Source organism: Dermacentor albipictus, chromosome 2 (assembly GCF_038994185.2).
Source record: "Dermacentor albipictus isolate Rhodes 1998 colony chromosome 2, USDA_Dalb.pri_finalv2, whole genome shotgun sequence".
NCBI lineage: Eukaryota > Metazoa > Arthropoda > Arachnida > Ixodida > Ixodidae > Dermacentor > Dermacentor albipictus.
Genome location: NC_091822.1, coordinates 135,837,415 through 135,864,479, shown reverse-complemented (window position 1 = coordinate 135,864,479; position 27,065 = coordinate 135,837,415). Strand labels below are relative to the sequence as shown.

General features: G+C 45.0%; 1 protein-coding gene across 3 annotated transcripts in view; it reads right to left on the bottom strand.

Moving 5' to 3' along the window:
- mib2 (mind bomb 2) overlaps window positions 1-27,065 on the bottom strand; it is a 65,389-nt gene that overhangs the window by 8,316 nt on the left and 30,008 nt on the right. For all 3 annotated transcript variants that reach the window (XM_065451919.1, XM_065451933.1, XM_065451926.2), the window contains exons 11-17: window positions 25,004-25,152; window positions 21,432-21,594; window positions 18,608-18,762; window positions 15,766-15,892; window positions 11,280-11,495; window positions 9,547-9,731; window positions 5,341-5,573 (exon numbers count right to left, since the gene is read on the bottom strand). In XM_065451919.1, the coding sequence (XP_065307991.1) occupies window positions 5,341-5,573; window positions 9,547-9,731; window positions 11,280-11,495; window positions 15,766-15,892; window positions 18,608-18,762; window positions 21,432-21,594; window positions 25,004-25,152 (1,228 nt within the window). The remainder of the gene's footprint in view (window positions 1-5,340; window positions 5,574-9,546; window positions 9,732-11,279; window positions 11,496-15,765; window positions 15,893-18,607; window positions 18,763-21,431; window positions 21,595-25,003; window positions 25,153-27,065) is intronic.

Here is a 27,065-nt window from a genome sequence, read left to right as displayed (position 1 = left end):
TGCGGCACACCAAAAGAAAAATGGCGGCCGACGGATAAAGCTGAACGCGATTATTTTTCTTCTCGCGAGTACATTACACGCATTGAAACAGTTTCTTCCGTATCAGTAATGAATAATATTGTTATTATCGGCAAGTTTGTGACAATAACACAGCCATGTCCACTTTTAGGCGACAGAAACAGTGATGGGCGCGCTTAGCTGCTATTGGCATAGAAACACATGGCGGGCACGCTGGGCAAACTGCGGCTTTTGTCTTCACTGCTGTGAAGGCTGTTTCCGATAGGGTGAAGGCTGTTTCCAATAATAGTGGGCAAATATCTTAGCTGTGTTACAAGCGTCGGCGTATGAATAGTGCACACTTCTAACGTATCAGCGTAAACGTGGCCACTATCGTTGCCGCTCGCGATTTCTTGCGTACCCACGAGTGCAGTTGAGAAGAATCGAAAGGCGCCCTTATGTTGTTGTTGTTGACCAAAGCCTACAAATAATAAAGCCGAGGCAAGCTTGGCTGTAGCTTTTTTTTTTTTCATGGAAGTGCGGAAAGTGATGAAAGGAATGAAATGGGGCATCTCCTCAAGAATGTTGGGTGCGTGCCGACCGCTTGGTATGTCTTTAAAGGGACACTAAAGGGAAAAATGATTTCTTCTGCATCAGTAAATTACCGTTCTACAATACCAAAAACACCACTCTTACAACGATAAGACGTTTGGTAAGCCAGAAAAAGCGCAAAAACGAAATACAGGTGGCGACGCCTACTTAAGTTCCCGCACCTGGGGGCCGTGACGTCTTGGATTTTGATGGCATCTTCTAGGGCCTACCAATTATATATAGCGGTACAGATTGACTACATTGTGTTCTAAAGGAACCAAATATTAAACATGGCAAGTTTCGGGAAGCTTTATTCAGCCAACGCGGCCCAAATTCGAAAACATACTTTGGAATCCCTGACGTCACGCTGACGTACAGGCGTTGGGGTTTCGGCGCGAAATTCAAATACTGATACTTGGAACTTCATTTTCTCATCTAATAATCAAACTATCTTTTTGAAATGACTGCCTGCAGGATTCTCAAACAATGCTGCATTAGTCTATACTTATTTATTGTTTCGCTTTAGTGTCCCTTTAAGAGTCGTTCGCGTAGCATTTGACAGATGGTAAGCACGATCCTCATTAGCTAGACTTGGCACTCAACATATCGCTGCGACAAGTTCAGGGTGCAATCACTGCGTGAGTGCGATCATTATGCGAGTAAATACGGTATTAGCGTCACAAATTTTCGCTTCCTACTATATACGGATCCAAACAAAAACTTCAGTCAGAAATTTGGGCTAGAAGGTTTGGTTTCATTATTGCTGCGTGGCTATGGATTGACTTCGTTATTGCTGCGTGGCTATGGCTTGGCTTCCTTTTTGCTGCGTGGCTACGGCTTAGTTTCGTTATTGCTGCGTGACTACAGCATCGTTTTTTTATTGTTCAGTGCGCACCTTGGCAGCACACGTGCAAACCACGCTTCGCGAAGTGCATCTTTTTTTATTCTGCATTGAAGGACCAAGATGTCCGGAACACGAAAACAGTACTCTGCTGCTTTCAAGAGAAAGGCTATTTTAGCCTCACAGGACATCGGCAACAGTGCCGCCGGGAGGCAGTTTGGCGTCAACGAGGCAAGCATTCGCAGATGACGTTGACAGAAGGAAGCCCGTTTCGCATGCAGCGGAACATGAAGAAGCTTTGGCGGCCCGAAGAGTGGGACATTCCCTGAAATCGAACTCGCGCTGACGGAGTTTGTACGCCAACAGCGAGCCGCCCATCTAGCTGTGAACGTGGAGCTTATGCAGGCAAAAGCTAAGAATCTTGCAAGGGAAAAAGGACTACCGAGCTCCGCCTTCAAAGCGAGCAAGCGGTGGATTTATCGCTACATGTGCCGTGCTGGATTTTCCTTACGCCACTGAACTTTGATTTCGCAAAAGCTGCCTGAATCGTTCGAAGAGCTGCTTGTGGCTTTCCAGCGCCACATTATTTCGCTGTGTAAGTCCAAGAACTTCTAGCTAGGGCAAATCGGCAATGCTGACCGAACGCCGGTTTATCTGGACATGCCATCGCCCTTCAACGTGCACGAAGGGCTCTAAACAAATTTATGTCCAGTCCACTGGCAACGAGAAAACGCAAGTTACTGTCATGTTGTCGTGCACGGCAGACGGACACAAGCTCCCGCCCTATGTCGTCTTCAAGCGCAAGACAGTGCCTAAAGGTGAGGAGCTGCCAAAAAATGTGGTCGTGAGATGACATGAGAAAGGCTGGACGAACGAGAATCTTGTGCTCGACTAGATAGTCCGTCTGGTGTAGGCGGCCTGGTGCACTGTGGTCGTTCCCGTCCATCCTCGTGCTCGACGCATTTCAGTGCCATTTGGCCGACTCAGTGAAGAGGCTGCTGCGCAAATCTGGCACTGAACTCGTCATTATCCCAGGTAGGATTACGTCTCTGCTGCAGCCTTTAGATGTTTGCGTGAACAAGCCGTTCAAGGATGCAGTCAAGCGGCATTACGCAGATTGGATGTGCTCAGGTGAGCCTGCAGTGATGCTGACCGGGCGACTGAAGCGGGCTTCGCCAGCTACGCTATGCAAGTGGATTGTGGACGCATGGGCCAGTATATACCAGAGGACGTTGTGCGTCGCGCATTCAAGAAGTCATATGCCAAGCTCTAGGGTCGGCTTAGATTCAAGGATTTAAAAAAACCCCGCAGGTTGCAATTTAACATGATAAATATGGTGCATAGCTAGTGTCATCTAGAAAAGTCAGTATCGCAGCTGCTATTAGTCGTGCCAGTAGCCAACTGAAGCACACGAGCGATGCCACTACTTTGACCTGGGTCGTATCGGCGTGCGATGCGGCGTTATCGTAATGACACCAAACAGGCAATGTCACTATAGTGCTGGTCTCAAACGAAAAGTTGTGCTAGCCGCAGAGGCATCGTGAAACGTCCAAGCTGGGCGGGACTTCAGAATTGATGAGAAAAACGTCCGTCGTTGGAGGGGTCAATGGGACACGGTTTTTGCATGTGCCACCATGAGGAGATGACAGCGATAAAGAATAAAAGCGTGCAATAACAGAGAGGAGTTCACAAAGATTGTGCTGCGTTTCGATGTGTGCGAGCCATGCCGCACTGTCTGCGCATGCATGGGCATGTGGACGCGAGCTTCCATGCGTCCGCAAGCGCACTCTTAAGCAAATGTACACCCCCTGAGATGTACCGTATTTACTCGCATAATGATCGCACTTTTTTCGCCAGAAAAATTGACGCAAATTCAGGGGTGCGATCATTACGCGGGTTAAATTTCCCGCGAAAAAAAAAATTTTTTCCGTCCCGCGTTTGCTGCGGGACGCGGGTGCGGGACACCAAAACAAAAATGGCGGCCGGCGGAGCAAGCCGAATGCGCCGAACGCGATTTTTTTTTTCTTCTCGTGAGTACATTACGTGCATTGAAACAGTTTCTTCCGTATCAATGATGAATAATATCGTTAATATCAACAAGTTTGCGGCAATAACGTAGCCATGTCCACTTTGAGGGGACAGAAACAGATGGGCGCACTTAGCTGACAATGACAGAAACGCATGGCCGGTGTGCTGTGGAAACTGCGGCATCTGTCTTCACTACTATCCTAACACGGCACGTTTCCACTAAAGGTGGGCGAATATCTTAGCTGTGTTACAAGCGTCGGTGTATGAATAGGGTACACATTTAACGTATCCATGTAAACGTGGCTACTATCATTGCCGCGCGCGATTTGTTGCGTGCTCACGAGTGCAGATGAAAAGAATCGAAAGGCGCCTCTTTTGCTTTTGTTGACCACAACCATTATAAAGCCTACCCATAATAAAGGCAAGTTTGGTTGTATCTCTTTTTGTCATGGAAGATCGGAAAGTGATGAAAGTAATGAAATGAGGCATCTGCTTAAGAATGTTGGGTGTGTGCAGACGAGTCGTTCGCGTAGCATTCGACAGATTGTAAGCGCGATCATTATTAGCTAGACTTGGCACACGACATATCGCTGCGGCAAGTTCGGGGTGCGATCATTACACGGGAAATAAAAAAAATTGAATTTTGACGACAAAATTCAGGGGTGCGATCATTACGCGAGTGCGATCATTATGCGAGTAAATACGGTATATTTGCCACACAACAATAATTGTCATCTGTCTTGCTTGCGTTTATTTCCACGAAAACGCTGCGCTCGCTAGTTTCCTGTCGATAATGCTCTGTAATGCTGATAACGGGCATGCCATTCGTGACTTGGAAGTACCGGACTCGCTGTGTTAAAGAAAGGAAATGCTGACAAGACAGATGACAATTATCGGTGTGTGGCAAAAGGGTGTAATTTTGCTTAATAGTGCATGCATGTGGTCTGGGCTATAGCGACGAGGCAAGCGGCGATGGTAACGTAGAGTGAGCTCAGCATGTTCATATTATAAATAAATGCTGTTTTCATTTTGTGAACGCTGTCCTCACTTTTTTGTTCGGCCCAGATTAGAGGTAAGTTTTTTTTATTTTTCTGGCTTTGGACATTCGGGAGTCGGCTTACAATCGGGGCCGGCCTAAATTCAAGTAAATATGGTATTTCGCCATAAAGTGTGGCTTTAAGGCAACGCGAAGTGCGCTGCCATGAAGCCACACCTCAAGGCAAGGTTCTCTGCTATTCAAAGTATTGTTATCTCCAACAGAACCCCACCTCCTCCCCATCCCTGCATGTTGAAGTGCCCTTCTCCCCTCTTTCGCGGTCGCCCATTCTTCTCCGCATTACGGGTTGCCATTTTGTGTTTAGTAGTTAGTGAGTAGCGCACGTGGTGTCAGCTAACTCATACATTCAGATGTGGTCCGTTCCAGTGGTGCATCCTCTGTTTGTGCAAAGGGTTTCGTGATACAGCAGTGAGCCAAATCACCATCAAGATTTTCGGCTCAGTCGCGTTTGCTCCATCATCGTTGCTGATGCGGGGGCTTCTCCATCCGTGCTGTCCATCCGCTGTCGTGAGAGTGCTAGCTGCAAAGTGATCCAATTCACGTCAAATATCATGTGATTGATTTGTCCGCAATAAGGTCCGGCATGTGTATCCAGCCTTGTCAGCATCGCTGAAGGATGGGGGAACAGAGCTGCTGACCGAAGATACGATGTAGACAAGTGAATCAGTAAATGGAGACTGTCTTTGCGAAGATTTGAGCAGTGTTGCATGCAGTTACTTCTGCAGAATATACATGGGCATATGTTTTTTTCCTTTCCGGGCTGTTGTAATTGGGAATGTGGATTGTATCTGGTGGTGGGCTATACACGCACAAATACGGTACTCACAGGCATCAAGCTTGCGAGTGATGACTTCGTGGCAGGTGAGGCACTTCTTCATGCGCACGCTGCAGTCTTCACAGGCCATACGGTGGCCACACGGCTCGAAAGTCACCGAGGCTGGTGACTCTAGGCATATCTGGCATTCAGCGACATGAGGCAGCTCATCAGCTGATGAAACTGTCACTGCTGTTCCGGTGGATGGTTCCAGAAGGGGTGCCACTGTCAGTGCAGATGCACTTCTGTACATAAGAAAGAAAGAAAACGAAACTTATGTTGGGCGCCTTGGCGCATACTTAAATGCTACCTGCAACGAAATTATTCACTGCTAAACAGCGTAGTTTCAGATAATATAGACATAGTCATCAACCTATTTCTTATACACCGACAGGGCCATAAATATGTCAAAATAATGAAGAGGTTAAGTATAGCGCGAGCTAGCGTTCAGCGTGCACCCTAGTGCTCATGTGCAGCACGCGAGAGGAGAGTTTGCACTTTGCGCCCATAAGCAATTTTCGGTAGTTTGCAAGAGACAGTAACACTCGCAAAGCATGGATGCTAAGAAATAGCGTTGTCAAACAAGGCAGCACTCATGGCTCCCTCTTTGTGAATTCTCGTGATGGCTACGCACTCACTCTCGTTGATCGCCAATAACTATTGAAATGAGCTGTCACTTCCTCTAAACTCACCTGTACACTAGTTATGAGTGCACAGTGCGTCCAATTTCCGAGATCGTTCAGTGATTCTGGTGTCCATAGGACTGACGAGACGCGTCTGCATAGCAACAACAGAGTGGTTGCTAACGGGTTATCTTGACTTGAATATGTTTGTCACAAGGCACCAGACGGCACCCTGTCTTTTAACCTAACATCCCACGAAGGTGCTTGCATTTAATGTACATAAGGCGACAAATGCTATTCTAAAATGGTCTACTAACGAAAAATGCTGCTTTGACTACTCTTAACTAAATGGCAAACCAATCAGCTTAAGAGCTTTCACTACTCGCACCTAGATGGCACAGTTAAGTGTTGCACTTTGCGGCGCTTCCTTGTTTTACCCTATAGTAAAGCTTTATCGAAGCGTACTGCAAAGGTTTAGCGTGCGGAACACGCTAATGCTAATGCAAGCATTTCACGCTATACTAAAACTCTCTAATCAGTCAGTCCAGTCTATGCATGTGATTTTGAGTGCAATTATTGATGCACTCTACGCGTACTAACACCAAGGGCGAGCCTCCAGTGACCAGAGCACACTTTGCAGCGACGACTTGCTGCTCACCACACACACCAGCTCGGCCTAACCAGCATCAATTGGGAGTCTGCGACTTGACTTGCATTTTTGTGCCGAGTCATGAAACCGTTTGCAGCAGCTGCATGGCACTTGGAAACCCAAGAAATTGCCTTGATTTTAAAAGTGACAGTACAGGTGACGACTTTGTTTGTGAACTGTAATGTTTTTTTGGCATGAAGCATGAAGATCAGCCTGAGAAATCGGTCAACACACCTTGCACTGTCCAAAATTTCGGTCGCCATTACATATTGGTTCTATGGAGCGGGCGGCAGTGCTGCGGGGAAGTACTAATAATCAAGTAGGTAGGAATAAACAGGCTTTTGAGAAATTAGTTGGCGAATTACCTGGCTACGCAAAATCGAAGTACACGCAACGGGTAACAAACCTCGAAGTGCACTCCCTATGCGAGATTGTAACCTACCTTAACGGTGCTGATTTAAACACCCTGTAACTCCACGCACTCCTTTGATTTTATGTAACACAGTGATACCTTGTTACTACGAACACTACATTAACAAACTTTTCAGATTAATGAACTTTTCAAAAATACCCTGCTGACTTCTCATGGTTTCAATGCAAAATATTTCAGTGCTGTGAACTTCAGAATATTGAACTTTTCAGAATAACGATCGCTGTTCAGTTTCTGTGTCATGTTAACAATGCCTCAGTACTACAAACTACTACCGTATTTACTCGCATAATGATCGCACTTCTCTGTAAAAAAAATTGACGCAAATTCAGGGGTGCGATCATTACGCGGGTTAAATTTCCCGCGAAAAAAAAAATTTTTTTTGTCCTGCGTTTGCTGCGGGATGTGGGTGCGGGACACCAAAACAAAGCTGGCGGCCGGCAGGGCAAGCCGAATGCGTTTTTTTCTTGTCGTGAGCACATTACGTGCATTGAAACAATTTCTTCCGCATCAGTGATGAATAGCATCGTTAATATCGGTAAGTTTGCGGCAATAACGTAGCCATGTCCACTTTGAGGGGACAGAAACAGATGGGCACGCTTAACTACCAGTGACAGAAACACATGGCCGGCGTGCTGCTGAAACTGCGGCATCTGTATTAACTACTATCCTAACACGGCACGTTTCCCCTAAGGGTGGGCGAATAACTTAGCTGTGTTACAAGCGTTGTAGGGTACACTTTTAACGTATCAGTGTAAACGTGGCTACTGCCATTGCCGCGCGCGATTCGTTGCGTGCCCACAAGTGCAGATGAAAAGAATCGAAAGGCGCCTTTTTTGTTTTTGTTGATTACAACCATTATAAAGCCTACCCACAATGAAGGCAAGTTTTGTTGTACCTCTTTTTGTCATGGAAGTGCGGAAAGTGATGAAAGTAATGAAATGAGGCATCTACTTAGGAATGTTTGGTGCGTGCAGACCGCTTGGCTTGTCTATAAGAGTTGTTCGCGTAGCATTCGACAGATGGTAAGTGCGGTCATTATTAGCGAGACTTGGCACACGACATATCGCTTCGGCAAGTTCGGGGTGCGATCATTACATGGCAAATTAAAAAAAAAAATCAAATTTTAACGACAAAACTCAGGGGTGCGACCATTACGCGAGTGCGATCATTATGCGAGTAAATACGGTATAATCCAAAATCTGGGGATTGTATGATTTCCACGTATCCTTCATGGCAGTTGAACCAGCAGGCTAGCAGACGACAAGGCACAGAAAGCATACACCGTGGCGCACGGGTGTGGAAAACCTGAGACAGCACTCAATAAAAATATGCAGGAGAATTTTTTCTAATCTATTGCAGAGGCGACATCACATCGGGTTTTGCGAGCGCATGCTCCGCTCAGGCAATTGTCTCCAAGCAACGGAGGCGCTTCTCTTCTTCCTTTTGCCCTTTTTTCTGTGCGCACATCTTTCTTTCGTGCTTCTTTTTGAGGCCGTACTAGCTACACGTGCGGAGAAATATAACCACCATACTCGTGGAGATGCCACAAGGTCGCACTTTGCACTTTCTGGATGGTGTCACTTACACACACTTGCGCTTTGGAATAGTTCAGGTGTCCACCTCGAGTGAGACCGTCGCAGTGTCCATGGTAAGGAAAGTGAAAAACAAATTGAATAAGAAACATTGCACTTTGGAGGTGACATGTAGCTTCATTTTTGTCAGCAGTTTTCTCTGCGTCAGCATCTGCTTTGCGCATATCACCCTTACCATACAGTGTTTTGGTGGTGCTTGGCGGCAGAATCTGTGGAAAATAGCAAGAGGGCAGGCCAAGACCCAACAAACAGCTATGTTTTCATGGATAGCTCAAACGGTGACAACTTATGAACTGATGGGTTGATGGGTGGCATGGTTAATTTTGGGGCATTCGCTATAACGACCTTTCAGATAATGAATGATTTTCGGTGGTCCCACATGATTTGTTATATTGAGATTTGACTGTAATACTTAAAAAAGAAAAGTCACTGCTTTTATGGAAACTTCAATTGGTAGCAACAAGGGTCTGTCATTTGGAGAGGAAAAAAGATTCACAAATTTGTGTCATAGAGCACAATGCCAGGAAATTCAGTTCACTTGTCATTACTGCAGAATCTGAAGAATACTGACTGCAGCTGCACTAATGTAGACAAAAGTTAGCAGAACACAGCATCCTTAGCATTGGCATGCAGCTTCGTATCCAGATATATAAATTGTACTAGTACATGCAAACAGTAGTGTCGTACTGGCTGCGAGCGTAATTTGGTTATAAATACAGTTTTTCTGTGGAAAGCTGTATTGTGGGAAGTTTGGCACCATCTGTAAATGAATTGTTGTTTTTCGCTACCATCTCGTGCACCGCTTACACGAGCTGTATTCTTTAAATAAAGAGACAGCATATGCATGAAAAGACAAGTGCAGAATGAAGCACGCACAGTCGCCAAGCAACAGAAGAGTAGCCTACTGAGAAGGATGCTTACTCCCTGAGCGTACTCCAGTGCTGCAGCAACTCCTGGACGGCTGGGCTGCCGGCAAGGTCAAGTGGTGTCCGCCCCACCAAGTTTTGCCGGTGCAGGTCGGCACCCTCCTTGACTAGGAGGCAGGCAAGGGCCAGGCTGCTGCCATCCACTTCCGAAGGACATGAAGCAGCCAGCTGGCTCGCAATCTGGTCAGGCATCACAGCGGCGCAGCAGTACTGATTATGAACTGAGAAATGCCTATTTTACAAAGGTACTCATGTTTTGTACTAAAAACAAGTTTTCAATTGCAGCAGTTCTTTAGTCAATTCCATTTTCTCACCTTTGTGTTTTGTTCTGTCCAATGCACTCCCCTCCCCCCCTTTCTTGTTTCTCAAGACAACCATTATACATAGCTCAATATTATTAAACTTACAATGCAGAATAGATCACACAAATGGTCAGCTAAGCAACTTAACTTGAAGCACCATCTTGCAAACTAAGGCTGCATTGGAGCAAGCCATTCCAGTTTTGTGAGGACTAAAATGACACACTACATAAGATGCTGGTGACTTGCCCTTTACTTTTTTTTAGAAAATGCTTGTGCAGAAAAACCGGATGCCATGGTGAAGCAGTACCGACTAGAATGCCACGCCATATCTCTAAATCTCAAGTTTGAGAACTGGAAAAACAATGGATATCTCAGCCTGGACAAGACTTCAAGACTCCATCTCCCTGTGTATCCTTTAAAAATTACTATGGGGTTTTACGGGCCAAACCCACTTTCTGATTATGAGGCACGCCATAGTGGGAGACTCTGGAAATTTGGACCACCTGAGGTTCTTTAATGTGCACCTAAATCTAAGCACCTGGGTGTTTTCGCATTTCACCCCTATGGAAATGCGGCCGCTATGGCTGGGATTCGATCCAGCGACATGCTTTTTGGTACTGAGAGAGCTGATACACATCAGGGCTGCCATGTTTAGACGTTACTTTGTGCCGCTTCTCAGCAGAACACCTTGTAGAGAAAGAGCATAGCATCCAAGATGTAACATGAAAAAATGAAAAGAAAAAAAGAAATGCGCAGCGTCACATCTGCATTTTTATGTTGAAGGTCTTGAGAGGAGAGAACCAACCTACAACGGAGGTGTTGGCCATGCCTGGCCAGACGCAGACGCGTTTGTCTCCAGTCACGCATAAACAAAGGGCTGCAGATGGAAAGAACAACCCCGCAAAACTTGTGCGGCGACACCAGTGTCGCCAATGTGCTCCCGTGCGCTAGCATTCTCCCCATCCACATGGTGCGGAGTTCGAATTATCGGTGGTGGTGCGGATTCCAGGGTGAATTAGTGGGATGCATTACATATTGCTTTCGATATATTGTTGGACAGACCGCAACGGCTACTTCGAATTATCCAAAATCTCGAATTAAGGAGTTGTGAATTACCATGCTTTTACTGTATAATGCATCTTGCACCTTTCATAACTGAAATATCTTGCGATTGCACGTTGACATAAATAGTGCCTGCATGCTGGCCCTAGGGGTATGATGTATGCTTGTAGTACATGTACTTGCTTTCCGAGCCCCAGATGTCCTCTGGCTACTCCATTAACTACCTGACCGGAACAAATAAAGCATTAATTTGAAGATGTCGTTCAGGAGTACTATGGTATGCTCTTTTCTTTAGCTGCACCTCCTCTTCAAAACAATGAGACAACGCAAGCAGAACTGGAAAATTGGGCAAGAGCAGACGCACCATGGCCGTGGCTGGTGCCTCGCCATTTTCGGGGATCTGCAGGGCCTGGCGCTTGAGCAGGGCCAGGTGCAGGGCTGTGTCCCCGTCCTCGTCCTGCGCGTCCAGCTGGGCTCCCATGCCCAGTAGCAGCTCCACAATGCCACACTGGCCCTGGCTGACTGCGAGCAGCAACGGCGTCTGCTTGCGGTTGTTGCGCACGTCCACATCGCATTGGCCCTGTCCCAGGTGGAGAAAAGGCAAAAGTTCTACCATTACCGCTACACTTTTTACCCAATTACTTTGTCGAACACCAGCATTGAACTTTTATCGGCACAGGGCTGGTCTGGCGCCCTCCCCTCTGTGCCCAATCTGTGGAGAAGATGACACAATAAATCATTTTTCTCTTTTTCTGCTGCTGTTTTTATTCCTTAAGGAAAAACACTTTAGAATCAACGCTCAGACAACATAGTTTAAACTTATCCATTCCGAATGTTTTTTTTCTACAGGAGGCTCCTCTCTTGGAAACTACCACACGGATGTTTGTCCAGCCATGGAGAAATTCACAGTTGTTTCAGGGCAATTCTGTTAAATTCTTCATACAATACTTTTATTATTCTCCTTCTGACAATTTTACCAATTTTAGGATCTTCCTAGTACCATCCAGATCTTCAATACCCCGCAGTGGGTATGTGCCATGGCAGAAGGATATCCAAATCCAAATCCACTAAACGGACAAGCTGGCACATTCTTGCAGCTACATATACACCAGGTGGCCCATGGTTCTGAGGAGCACACCAGTGGCTTCTTCAAGCTCTGCACAACATTAAAGGGACAACTAAAGGGAAGCACATCTGTTTACACTAATAAGGAATTCTTTCAAAATTATGATCCTTAATTTCATGGTGATAGGTTTACTACAAGGGAAAATGAAAAAGCACCAAACTTAAATTTTTAAAATTTTGTGCAGGAATGCCAGTGCCAGTGAGCCAGTGAGACATTACGGATTTCAACATATATTTTTTTTTTATTTGGGTAATGTCGCACAGCAAATGTTTTCAAGACATTCTAAGTTCAGTTTTTGGCACTTTTAGAATACAATGTAGTCCATCTTTACCGATAAAAAATTAACCAGGCGTGAGCAGACACTCAAAATCCATTAGATAACGAAAAGCACGTGAGGAAACTTCCAAGGCGGCATTGAAATCCAACCTTTTGTTCTTAGATCTTGTATCTTTTCCTGCTTATCAACCCTCCTCTCACAGTAAGCCTCCTCGAGTCTCCTCTTATGGCTTTTTGGGAATTGTATAAGTGTAATTTACTAATACACCTCAAATTGTAATTTTTTTTTATGTCCCCTTAACTACAGGCAGCAGGGAAACCAGTGCAAACAGAGCACACAGGAACAACATTTTCTAGACTACTGAACAACAAGTCATGTACCTATGTAGCTACTATCCTCAAATGTGAAGCATACTGTGCAGCACAGAAATGTGATAACAAGTGAAGGTTGATGGGATCATCATCAACACGAGCCTATTTCTTGTGTACTGCAAGACGAAGGCATCTCCCAGCAATCTCCATTTACTCCTGTCTTGCACTAGCCAATTCCAACTTGTGCCTGCCAATTTCCTAATTTCATTACCTCACCTAATTTTTTGCTGTCCTTAACTGCGCTTCCCTTCCCTTGACACCCATTCTGTAGCTCTAAAGGTACACTGGTTATCTACCCTACGCACTGAAATTGAAAAGAATTAATTGAATTCTGGGGTTTTACGTGCCAAAACCAATATTTGATTATGAGGCACACTGTAACGGGGTACTCCGGATTAATTTTGACTATCAGGGGACCTTTTGCATGCCCCCAACGTACAGACAAGGCGTTTTTGTATTTTGCCCTCATCGAAATGTGGCTGCCGCAGCCGGGATTTGATCCTGCAACCTCATGCTTAGCAGCGCAACACTGCAGCCGCTAAGCCACCACGGTGGGTTACCCTACGGTTACCCTACCCTACCCTACGTGGCCTGTCCAGCTAAGAGAAGCACTGAACCATTACGTGCCATGCACTTTATGCAGTCCAGTGAAAGGGCCCCTCACCAGGTCTGGCCATTTTGAGCTGACAAGCGCAAAGCATACAATGCGCGCTAACAATCATGTTTGCAAAGAATTACATCGCTACATGCCTCGAAAAGGTCTGAAATTTCAATCTGAACACCGTTTTCCCTTTCTCTCGCGGCGACCGCGCTCCAAGTCGGATGGTCATGTAGTCGTGTCCCTGCACCTACGTAGTCGTGTCCGCAGTGTGACGTCACTTGTAGTGACACGTGACTTCGAGAATTCTTCAAGGCAACAGCTGTTATCTGTGCGATCTGTAGCTTGAATTGACGAATTGAAGTTTAGAGAAATAATAAAACCCACAAATGGAATGTTTGCATGTTTTTGTTATACTTCGCACTGAAGCAAGAAAGATGTACTTCCGCTTCGTCTGCTTATTCCCATGGTCGTGCAGTCATGTGCGCAGGTACCGAAACTACGCCATTTTTTACCGTGTTCCAGCGCGTGATCATGCTCTGCGATCCGCTTGTTCTGCCTCAGTAATCGTGTGGCACTGAATTATACCGCAAGTCATGCGACCTTGTGCACAGCACACAAATTCGTGTGTCGCGCGGAACTAGACAATCACAACAGCTCGTGCGCAGTGCCACAAAAAGAAGAAAAAAAAAAATTGGCTGAGGCTTAGCTTGGTTAAGCCTAGTCAGATGCGAAGCATATTGGTGGCTAAACTTGGTAAGTAACTTGTCGCCGAGCCACATACTGAGCAAGTTGCTTGGCCAGAGGTTCTTCCCACTCTTCATCAGTCTCTGTAGCATGCCGCAACCTTCGCTTCTCATTCCAACGAGCAGCTCTGTCTCCAGGAGGCATCTCACCTCGTGAGTGTCTAGCAGAGGCAAGCGCAGCTGCTTATATACCGCCACGACGCCGCGAGCGACGGCGTGAGTTGGAGCCCCGTTTCTCCTCTGTCGTGACGTCACGGTGTCACGTGGTCAGCCTTGAAGGCGACGGCGCGAGCGACGGCGCGAGTTGGAGCCCCATTTCTCCTCTGTCGTGACGTCACGGTGTCACGTGGTATTGAAGGCGACACCGCCGCGCCTGAAGAGCTGGGTTGAGCTCTCGAGCGACGGCGCGAGTTGGAGCCCCGTTTCTTCTCTGTCGTGACGTCACGGTGTCACGTGGTATTGAAGGCGACACCGTTGCGCCTGAGGAGCTGGGCTGAGCTCTAGTAATATGCTTCGCATAAAAAGCAACGAGAAAAAAAATGAAGGCAGGGCCTGTGACGTATCTGTCTCACGATCCTCGAGGTTCAGTATGGGAGAACGCGGGGAAGAAATTTCGCGTATGAAGGCTAGACAGGGCGAGTGGAGTGTCTCGCTATGCAGTGGAGCTCACCTTCTGAAATCATGCGTTTGTGGCACTGAAATATTTCTATCTCGGCTATTAATGAGCCGACCTGAAACATTTTTTCGGCAGAACGCTCCATTTCGGCAGAACGCTCCATAACAACTTCCTGTGTATAACCAAAATTTGCTATGGGGCCTGGTGAGGGGCCCTTTAGGAACCGCGCAAAGAGCAATAGAACGAAAAATGTTAAGCGTAACGTTAAGGAGACAGGAAAAGAGCAGTGTGGATCAGAGAGTGAACAGGGATAGCCAGTATTTTAGTTGATGGGATGTAACTTCCGAAAGTAAGATGGGGCCACAGGAGATGCCATAGTGAAGGGGCTCATAATTTTGACCACCTGGGGTTCTTTAATGTGCACCAACGGCTTTATACGTACGTATTTCTGCATTCTCTCCCCATAAAGATGCAGCTGCCAGAAAGATAACATGGCATAACAGGAAAAAAAATTTATTACAGAAGGCTCCTCAATGAAAAGTGTCAAACACCCCGTGCACCCCTCCCTCCCAAAAAAAGCAGTAACATAACAATGATACAAAATGACTGTCATTTTACAAACACAACTTTTAACAATGTCAGCCCAATGAGACAAAAATGCAAATGACGACACAAGAACCACGACGCTGAATATGAGACACCAAGATGACCATGACAGCACTATTATGACACTATCAAGTCTGATTGCATGACAATATGACTGCTCCCATGTTGTAGAGCCGGGAACAAGTCCTGGATGGGGACGAAAAGTAATTTACTTTTCTTACAATTTGTTCTTCCAAGGAAAAACTACGACAAAACACGGCAATGCTTGCAAAAAAATGCCACAAATCCTAGAAAAAGCACCTTACACAACTATTATTGTAAAAGCCTGTGATGTAAGTACTTTAAGAAATCAGCTCCAGAACTTTGCACGCAAAGACAGATCCCGCCAGTAGCATGCGGCAAGTACAGACCTTAAAATAATAAGCCAGCATCAGAGAGAAGCTGTTCTGACAGAGACCAGAATGGACCTTGAGAAAATTATTAAATTTGAAAGTGGCACGGTGTATGTACCTGTGTCAGCAAGGTCTCCACAACAGAGTAATGGCCATTCAGAGCCGCAAGGTGCAGTGCTGCAAAGCCATCATCCTTCTTGATGTCGACAATCTGCCTTGTCCGTGACAGCAGCTTTTCTGTCGCACTAGGAATAGAATGGCACGGTGTTGAAACCCCAAGCAAGGTGATGAAAGCATATGTGAGACAGATTTCATATCGTTATTGATTTCGTATTGGAAAGTACAGCTTCTTAGCATAGCTTGTCACCTTAAAAGAGCAGTAAAATATAATCTGTACTCTGCAATCACGTGAGGGAAAGCTAATGAAAAGCACTGAACCAATATACACTGGTAAAGCTGAAGAAAAGGTTGATGGATCAAGACACAGTTGAGTCATTAGCAGACATGGGCAACCTCAGAGAACAAGTCCTCCCGAAAGCATCCTCACCCTCATCTGCCCTCACATAGTGAGGTGAGGGTGAGGGAGGGCAGATGTTATGAGTTTAGGGCAAGAAAAGGTGACAGAGACAATGTGAGACTAAATGAGGAAGACAAAATTCATACAGCTGAAGAGCAGAGAAGTCACCTAAAGACTATGCGTGATGGGTTTGAGGTCTGAAGTTTTTGGAGCGCACTGGTAGAAAGCCCCTTGAGATCAGCTGTACATCGAAGCCCACTTGTAATGTACCTCAATCATAAATAAGTGTCTGTTGATATTAGTTGAAGTTAAACTTGACAACTAGGAGTTGTAGCTGCAACGAAAATAGGAGCAGTGATGGCAACTATTTTGGCATCACTACAACGTTGCCTGGTTTTTCTACAGATTACTACACGTCAGATCATTCCTTTATCTGAAATAAACATTTTATAATTTACCTTTTCATGCTCTGATTAAAGAGGGACAAGAATTTGAGGAGCGAGGCTTTTGCATTGATAGTGTTTGTTGGCCTAGTAAAGGCAACGTTAAAAAAGAAGACTGAGAAGAAAAACATAACATTAATATAGCTAAAGCTCGACTACAGTACAACTAAAACCAACTTGTATTATACTTCAGCTGGCGCACTGCAAAGGTGGTCGAGGGACATTATTACAGTAAACTTGAATTTAACCATTTTAGCTTAACCTATATGATGTCATGCTGTTGTGCTGATTCTCTCGAATAAGCACAACAGAGTAGTTGGTTAGTATAACAGGCAGTTGATAGTACCTAATCACGAATGCCAACAAGCTCTCCATTTTCAAGTTCAGGTAACTGGGATGAAACCTTTTGCATAAGGAAAACATTGCTAGTAATAAATTAGGAATATGTCAGCAACTCAGCATAGCATGAAGAAACAAAGAAAGACTAGAAAAAGTTCAGTTCATGGCAGCAAGATATGTACGACAGGCAGTTTAGTGCAACGAAACCTAAGACAATGCTAAAATGGCAATCTCTGCAGCAACGAAGAGCGTCGTTTCGACTGAAGCTCTTACACAGCATATATCATTCTCGTGCTCGAATTCAGCGTGAAATGTACATAAACCAGCCTCATTACACATCAGCACGCAAAGATCATGAACACAAGGTAAGACAATACAAATGTAATACATCGGCCTTTAGCAGCTCTTCTTTCCCAAGATCCATCAGTCAATGGAACCAACTTCCTTCCTCAATTGTAGGAATTTCTTGTCCGAACAAGTTATTTTCTGGATTAAAAATGATAAAATCTCTTGATCAGTAAGGCTTGATAAATATGGCGTGTATGTCTAGCAATCAGCATGACCTATAATGAATCCCAGTTGCAAACAACATTCTTTTCTTTTAAAGCCTCTTTTTTTCACCTTGAGGTACTGTATCTTCATCACAGCGTCTTTTTTTTTCTTTTTTTTCTTCAATTTATTACTTGCTTTGTTCTTTGCCTTTTTGTTATGAATCTTTGTAATCATTGTGCTTTATGTACTCTTGTTTTTCACTTGTGACATGCGACATCTGCAACGTGCCTGTGTCCGACGTGGCGGCGTGCAACGTGGCTGTGTGCTTTTGTGTCGGCGTATAGTAATCTGTTTTTCACTGACACGAATTTATGCTAACCTGCAATTTTGATGCTTATTTTTCTTCAGTACCCAGCCCCCCCCTACCGTAATGCCTGAGTGGGCGCTGTGGGTACTAAATAAATAAATAAATTAATTAATTACTGCACACTCCATCTAGTTAACCATCTTTACACAGTATAAAAAGAATTCACCGATGGATATGATACTACCTAATGCGAAATTTGACTGCAGCGCTATACTTGTTTCTATTTCGTGATATGTTGGCTGGCCCGGACAATCTGTCTTGTGCAGCACGTTGAAAACAGAGCAAAGTGCTGCAAAACAAGGAACACTCAAGACCAATGATAGCGGCAAGCAGAGTCAGCAATCGTCACACATGTGATCTGCGGGTCAAGCGCGTAGGCTTTTATAACATGACTCATTGAAGGTTCCAGTGTAATTGGTGGTGCCCGCATGGCTTCCAGAAAGTACTACACCATTCGCGTGGCACGTACAATCAGAGTGCAAATACTATGGCGCCATCTCATAGTCTTATATGGCACTCTGCTTTCCTCCTCATTCCTTCGCCACACTCTCCTCCTCCGCTGTCCAACTCATGCTTTAATTGTAGCCTCCTCCTCTGCTTTTCTGAAAACAAACGTTTTCTTTTGGAACAACGATGCACAACTTCCACAAGTAACCATCCCCAAATGGCTGAAAACATGCACTGTCTTCAATAAGCAAGACAAACACTTTCACTATAGAATTGTGTCCTCTATGGAGCAAATTAAAGCACCTAGGCAACACTGAAATCGCACCAGTTTTGAGGAGGTCGGAGGCAAACTCACAAGTTGTTGCCCTTAAGAGCCGCATGATGAAGTACGTTGAAACCCCGCTTATTCTTGAGCGAGAAATCGACTTCGGGCACGCTGATAAGCAGGTCTATGATGTCAACGCTGTCCTTCCCGATGGCATCGTGAAGGGCAGTATCCCCGTATGTGTCCTGCATTCAAAGATCCAAGTGTTTACACACAATGAAGGTTACGACACCAAGTGCAACAAAAAAATTAAGACTGCTTACGTGTGGGAATGCAAAAGCATCATAGTCAGTTTGGCGAAATGTTTTCGCCAAGGTATTTATTCGTGTGTCGTCATGCACATTGTAAACTTGCACGGCGTTTCTTTTAAGACATGATGGTGGTGGTGCAGCTCACTTTATACTCATGATTTGGCATTCAGAGGAATTTTGTTTCCCGTCACATATGTGGCTTCTACCCACTATGGGGGATAGGCAAAGGAACGGATACTACTTGGAGAGCAGCAGTCTCATTTCTCATTGAAGGATCGTTAGCGTGTGATAGAAGACAATGACAACTGTGACCTGCACACCATCAAAAGTGTTGAGCAAGCTTTTGCATATAGAGAAAACAAGCTGCCGAGTTGTGCAAAACACTGAGAAATTTGACATAAATTTGAGCATTTCTCGCCGTGTTTTTTGGCCATTCCTGATACCATCTTGTGGTCATGCCGCCGTCGGATTTTCATGAAATAGGGCATATAATGCTTTTGCATTAATACAACTATGTGAGAAAACTGGGCTGGTCGGTGATTAGAACCCTGCGTCATGATTAGCCAGCAGTGAAAAAACAGACTGGCTGGTGATCAGGACTGCAAATCGTGGCATTCAAGAATCAGGCAGGACATAGGAAAAAGTGAGCACAGGTCAAATGCAAGACCATAAGTGAACTGTACTGCAGAACAGTCCCGGGAAATAAAAGCAGAGGTGTTCAAGTAATAAAATTTGGTAATCGAATTGAATATGAACACACCATTGAGAAACACTGACTTCCTAATATTGAATTTAGTACCAAAGTTTTCTGCTTCTGAAATTTTAAATCGAAAATGCACCATGGAGAGGAAAGGTAACACACGTACGCAAGCCCACATACACGAGGAAACACAGAAAAGTCTCATTCAATACATGCAACACTATTTGGGAGTCCATATGACAAGGCTGCTTTCAAATGAGCAAAAAAGTGGCCGTCCACCATAGTCTGTGATTGGCCTATAACAGATACACAACACATCTGATGGCCTATCGAGGCTGTGTCTACCACAGATTTTGATGGCCTGTTGGCGGCTTATTGTGTCGACACATAGCATTTGCTGCCAGAATAGTACATAATTTGAGCTGTCCAGCGAACAAATATTGCTATAACCAATGTGGTCTCAGACTTTTCATTGCTGGTGACATTATAGGAGTAGAAAGCTCACTGAAATATTACATCCCCAATCGAATTTTATGTTTGCTTTATCATATACACATCCATAGAGTAAAGTTCAGTTTTGTTATAGTAAATTATTTAGGGTACCGATTCTCGCCAGAATTTTGTCTAAGTTTTAGGGGGCTTGGTCCTTTGTTTAACACAAAATACAATTAAACCTCGATATACTGAAGTTGGCAAAATTGGCAATTTGCTTTGTTATATCGAAACTTCGTTGTATATAAGTTCAACCTTTTATGCAAATAAGTAGTCACTGATTGATTTTTCTTACACAGAAAGAGGCCGCAGAATTTTCTGAATTATTGGGCAATCGAAAAAAATAAATTTGAATGAGAGAACAATTCATTTTGATGAATATGGGAGTTGGCAACGAATGATACGGTTTCATGCCACATATGTCGACAATATCGTCACATTGGTGGTACAAATTAAGCAAAGCAGGCTACGCTTTCGTGTGCACTCTGTCCCCACAATTGATAGCGTTGAACGCACTGGGACGATGCTATCAGGAAATGTGCCGGCAGCGGGGAGTGAATGCTTCGTCTGCCTTTCGCCCCAACAGGTTAACAAAACTAGAGATTATGCAACCTCCAATACTAAACGTGCGAGAAGACAGCTTACATGATGCCACGCCATCTTGGCACGCAACTCTTTGCACTCGCGGCAGATTACCTCTAAAGCAGGGTGCGCGGCTGCATATGCACTCAACCACACTTACACACAAGTGCAGTCACGGCCGAGACACCGCCAGAAATCCATGCGCATGCCTACTTACCCCCATTCTCTCCTCCTTCCCCTCGCACGTGCTTGATCGCATTACCATGAGCTCGCTCCCCTCCCCCTCTTTCCCTTTGCTCGCACGGGTAGGCGGCACTTGTAAAGTCAATATTTTTCTTGTCTCACCCTTGCACACTTTCACTCGCAACTACAGCACACAGTGCGCAGGGCGCGATAGGATCTTATCACACTAGGACTTTATATGGAACATGATGCAGCTCCGCTTCGGCGGCCGCATGCAGCATAAAATTTGAGAGGTTCGTTTGCAAGCAGCCGCTTGTAATTCAATAATTTGATCATTTACGTCCATGGAAGTTTCCATTTATTGTCTCAGCATTCCTTTGTGGCAGCAGTGAAATTTTGTGGTATTGAAATCGCATACAAATACACTTTGTTATATTGAGGTTCTAAATACATGGTGTTCTATGGGCAAGAGGTTATGAAAAGCGAAATGCTTTGCTATGCAGAGGTTTAACTGTAATGACAAGTGAAAAACACCAAGTCATTACTTTGTCAAAGTCCTTACTTTGTTAAAGAGAGTGTCTTATTTGTCTAATATCACTTACTGCATGCAACAGCAAGAGGTGTTGGGGGGAATGGATAAACCCACCTGGATGTTGATGTTGAGAATAGTGCGAAACTTGAGCAGGACCCGAATGCAGTTTGTGTGCTGCTTGTTGACTGCCACATGCAGGGCTGTGCACTTGGCTCTGTTGATGGCGTTGATGTTGGCGCCGGCCTTCAACAGTATCTCCATGATCACAGGCTGGTTGCTGCAATGCAGAAACATAGAGAAGCAGTCAATGCTGGAGCGCACAGGACGTCTCGAGATTTTCTGCAATCCCAGCAATGGCTCCCAAAAAATACTGAACTCCACTATAATACATTCCTCACTTGCATTCTCCCATTGTCACGTTTCTGTAGCACCGAACTAAAGCCAAAAAATTGGAGGACGCTTAAGCTTCGCCTTCAAGAGTGGGACGGACAGCGTTCCCGTCGACCCGCCAAGGGGTCGACAATGCGCTACGGCACAGCGATCACTTACGATGCGCCCCGCATCGGACTTAGCGCCCACCTATCACGCGGTGAGCGTCGAGCAACGCAGCGTTCGGCGTGGCAACGAAACGTGCGCCTGAGCGAACGGAACGAACCAAAGAACTCGGTGTCTCGGAGGGGAAACGATCTGCGCCAGCCAAACGTCGTGATCGGCACGGGCAGAGAGATAGATAGTTATCTAAACCGGGAGCACGGCGAAGCGTCGTCAGGGGAGAGGGAGTCCCGCGACGCGCCTGGCAGCGGTCCCAATGCGCGCGCGGCGTGCCTCCTGTCGGGGCAGCGCCGTACATTGAGAGGAGGGGGGTCTTCTGTGTTTGCCGCAAGATGGCTCTGCGTGTGCGGAAAGCGCAGAAGAAATGCAGCGGAAACGCACTTCGCAACTCGTGTAATTGTGACTTCTGTACGTTACATGTTCATAATTACCGATATACACCGCAGTATAACTTTCCACGGCTCGTTTCGAAGGCAACACCGCATTCACTAGAGGCGCGTTTGCACCGCTTGGAAGCATCGAACTCGTGGCTGAGTGGTAGCGTCTCCGTCTCACACTCCGGAGACCCTGGTTCGATTCCCACCGGGCCAATCTTGGAAGTTGCTTTTTATTTATGAAGCGCCTGCCGTGATTTATCGCTCACGGTCAACGCCGCAAACGCCGACGCCGACACCGACGCCGACACCCGACGCCGACACCGACGACACCGGTTTTTCTGCGACACGAGCTCCTTAACGCTATCGCGTTAATATAAGCTATTGTGTATAACGTTCCCACTTGATGCGCCGCTGTTTTGTCATGTTCCCCCATCTTGTACGGTTCCAGTCCCTTCTTACAGAGTAGCGTACTTGGTAAAACCAAACACGCTTCTTATTTAAAAAGTTGATGTACTCCGTGCATTCGACATCCAGCCAATGCAAAAGTAAGTCTTCATTGCAAAAAAAGCTAAATCTTTCACCTTCAGCACTGAACAGCAATGTTACGAAGCAGGCAGACATTGTAAAGCTAAAGTAAAACTCCTCAGAATAAAAGCTAATTATAGGCTTGCACTGCAAATATTCTGCAAAATAATGTCGCACTGACTATGACACGGTCAGTAAGATGACTCTTCAAGCACTTACGAAAGATGTGGCACTAATAAACTGAAAAAACACTGGCAGAGCAAGTTTGACAAATAAACACATTCAAGTTAAGACTGCACTGCATTTATTTATTTTTTTCCTCAGTTATTTTTCTGGTTTTTAACTTTCTTTTTTCCTTTCCAAGTTAATTAGGGAACTTGGCGATGGGGTTGCCTGCAGATTATTTTTGCATGTACACATGCCTAATACCATCGTCACACAAACACTTTTGATCGCGATCAAACCTGATCTGGATCGAAATTTCCAACTGCAATTGGTTCCCTTGCACAGCTTGCGTGAAGGAGCCAATCACGACCAAGAAATTCGATTCGGATCAGACTTGATCGCGATCAAGAGTGCACCGTGTGACACCCATATAAAGCATATCAGTCATCATTTCCTGACAAAATGAAATGCTGAAGTCGCAATGCCCTGATTACTAGTTAGTGTTCCCTTTAATAGTGGACCATGCCGTACAGTGCGAGCCGTCAGTAAATGCTTGCAATGCCCGAAGCAACGCAGCTAGTGCCAGATTTGTTGCTTGTTTACAGGAACCTCCATCACGAACAATTGCAGCAATTCTTAAAGGCACTTGGAAAGGTCAAGCAATCTTTTCAAGCAAACCCGTAGCTTTCTTCCAGGCTTATTTATAGTGCATGAAGCTTGTTTCACGGCGCCTCTGATAGAACACTTTGCTATAAGACAGCCTACCTGACCTGTTTCCTGTTCTGAATGAGTATGCTCATCCTTTATGATGACAAGGCTTCCCTTTGAGTGTTTTCAATCAGTCAAGTTCAGCAAATCAGTGTTGCCAATTTAGTGTTTTTTTCCCTTTTTTTCTTTTTTCTTTCTTTTTTTCTTTTGCGCAGCTTATCGGGAATATTTGTTCAATTGTGGGGGGCCAGTGTTTTAGCAGTTTTCCTTAATCTTGGTTTCCTTTCATTGCAGTATAAAAACTTGACTTTTTTTTACGATATTTCATTCTTCACGTGTCGCGAACATGCAGCTTACCCATGCAACTTAGTAAGTAAGAGCGAATCATGATCATCATTTTACAAACAGTGCACTTCGCATTTCTTCCTCCATGTCTCCATGACTCCTCTGAACCGTAGTCCTAGCAGCTTCAGCAGCTCATTTATAACAGTTTCACTCTTCTCAATTTTTTGCAGATATGCATTAGGGATCTTTGCATCGTGAAATGGCTCCGGAGGAATACATTAAAAAAATTTAGTTAGCTAATTTCACTTTATCAGTACTGGTGGTGCCAAGGTCCAACACGTATGTTGAACATATTTTCAGCCAGCTGAATGTGACTGACGCTCCGATGACAAATGCTATCCTTTCTGTGCAGGCTGGTCTCCAAAGAAATTGTAAATACCACTTCAGTTATACTAGCTTTCTGAGCACATTGTTCACAAGATCGGCACAATGGAGGTCTATGCAGTCAGCGATAGCACAGATCCTAGACCCAATCATGCCAGCGAACAAATAGACGCAGAGAACATGCGACCATACCAAGATGAAACAGAAAATGTTTTTTAATAATTTAATCAATACCCGGTAATTCAACCTGATTTCTGGCCAGTAACTGTAGTTCACAAAAGCACCTTTTTTTAGTTTCGTTTCGCAGTATGTTTCCCCGCTTTACAGTCACACAAAAAAGTGCTTATTAATATTGATAATTTATATTTTCATCCCGTTATGGTTGACAAATAAACAAATGAACTGTTCTGCTTTGTGTAACTTTTTTCAACTCTGTTTCTTGTGAATGGAATAAAACATGTTTTGAAAGTGATTCTGATTGTTGTCTGCATTTACCAAACTTTCAGTGGATTTTAGGCGCTCGTATTGCGGGTATTAAATTTTTTTTCAGTGTCTAGACAATCAGGTTGTTTTATTTCTAGTCGGCAGCGCTAGAGCCAAAAAATGGTCTTGGATTTTGATCTCCTTTGGATTCATTGGTTGTTGAATTTAGTGTGTGATAGGGATACTAGAAGGGAGGTAAGACCTCACCCAAATGCAGCGTAATGCAGTGCGGTGTCTCCATCGTCGTCCTGGGCGTCCACTGAGGCGCCGCACTGTAGCAATAGCTCAACGATCTCTCGATGGCCTTGGTGGCTCGACACTTGCAAGGCTGTCTTGCCCGAACTCTTCTGGTTCACCTGTGGGGCGAGGCACGCAACACGGCAGTTTAGAAGGAGGGAGAGAGGAAGACCTCATGCTTTTAGCAGTTTATTTTCACTGTGTTTTGAGCTATAGACAGAAGACATTTAAGCCCCCATGTGCTACTCAATTACTTTTTGTGACCTTGAAGCCTTGTACACAACTGGGTATCTTACGTCTGTGTTCTAGAATGTTCGTCCAACACACGGTGCTTCTCCTCAAATTCAGAATGTCAAGGACAGTGCTGCCCATTGACCAACATGGCCACTGGATTTTGATAATACTCTTGCGCAATTTTGGAGCCAAAACTTAGTAACCAGACTGCCTTGGGCACCTAAATTCTAATGAGCTGGAAAGGGAGGCATGTAGTGTTTACTTAGTGACTCCTTGTCGTAGGAACTGCCAAGAAACTGCTGTTGAAGAGTGATGCCTTGTTCAGTAAAGGAACTGATTCTTGCCAGAATTTTGTCCAAGATTTAGAGGGCTTGAACCTCCGTTTAACACAAAATAATGAAAAGTCATTGAGACGCTTCAAGTCAAGCCCCGCTTATGAATACAGGCATTAATGTCTTCACAAAACTGTCACAGCTCAAGCAAACTTTAACTCATGAAAATTTCTCGACCTCCAGAAACCGCACGCAAGCATGCAGTACCAGTAACCATGGTCTTAAGGAGCGCTAACTTCATGAAAAACAAGAACGAAGAAGAGAGACACGTACCAAGCGCTACAGAAGCATGTGTTTGTCTTCTTTCTTCGTTTTTGTGTTTCGGGAAGTTAGCGCTAAGACCATGCTTAGTGTAAACCAACCAGCCCAATTTTCCTCTCCATTAAGTTATGCACTATAAAGGGTACAAAATGTAATGGAGAAAGCAATACAGTGAGAGCTCAGTTTACATGAACAAACGGTGAATTCAGGAGACCTTCCATGATCTGTTACAAATGTGAACATCAGTAGATGTTGCACAACCAAATGCTCTTTGCCACAAGCTGTTTCAAGACATGGCTGGAAAAAGCAGTAGTTCAGGGTACAGCATTGGTGTTAACAGGTGAACTGCAGATCTCACTGCATCTTTAAATTGAAGGGCCTAACATCCCAAAACTGCACAGTGGTTTATGAGGGACACTGTAGTTGAGGGCTGTGGGTTAATTTTGGCCACCTGGGGTTTTCTTAAAGGGCCCCTGAAACGATTCGGACAAATCTTGCACACGCGTGGGGTACAGCTAAAGTTAATCATTCGCCCCACAATTTGTGTGAAGCATCTCATATTAAGAGACCTATGGATGATTACAAGTTACCCTCCTCCATAGTCATGCATTTTCTCCTCAACTCGTTCGCCGATTGATCTGGGCTAAGCTCCGCCTTCACCGCCTCTGCGTCATGATGGCACGTTGTGTCGTCTACTTCCAGTTCTCTAGGAGCGAGTGCGCGAAGCCTCTCCAAACTCTGCGCCACCTGCTTGGCAGTCGACCCCAAGCGAGAGCTATCGAAACAGCGTGCGTTGCGAGCATTTTGTCGCTGCACCGAATGTGTCTAGTATTTCGGTAACCACAGGTAGGCTGGGCCTTTCAACGGATGGCTGGAGGCATAAACTGAAGCTGATGAAGAAACTTTGGCGTAGACGTACGTGAGCGCCCTGATCGATCTGCATGGTCCATCCACCTGTTCGCGCAGAGCTTAACCAGCCAAACAAAGAGCTAATATTGCTATAACCAAGTGTAAAACATTTTAAACATTTACAAAAACATCATGTGAATGATTACGCTCCTGCAAAAAATTTACACCTGCAGCAAAGAAGAATACATTTTGTTACTGCTACTGTGTTTGGTTGAGCTCTGTGCCGATTTATCTCCTGCCGCTTTATCTCCTGCGAATAAACCCTAGCAATGCGAGATAGCATGGGCAAATATAAA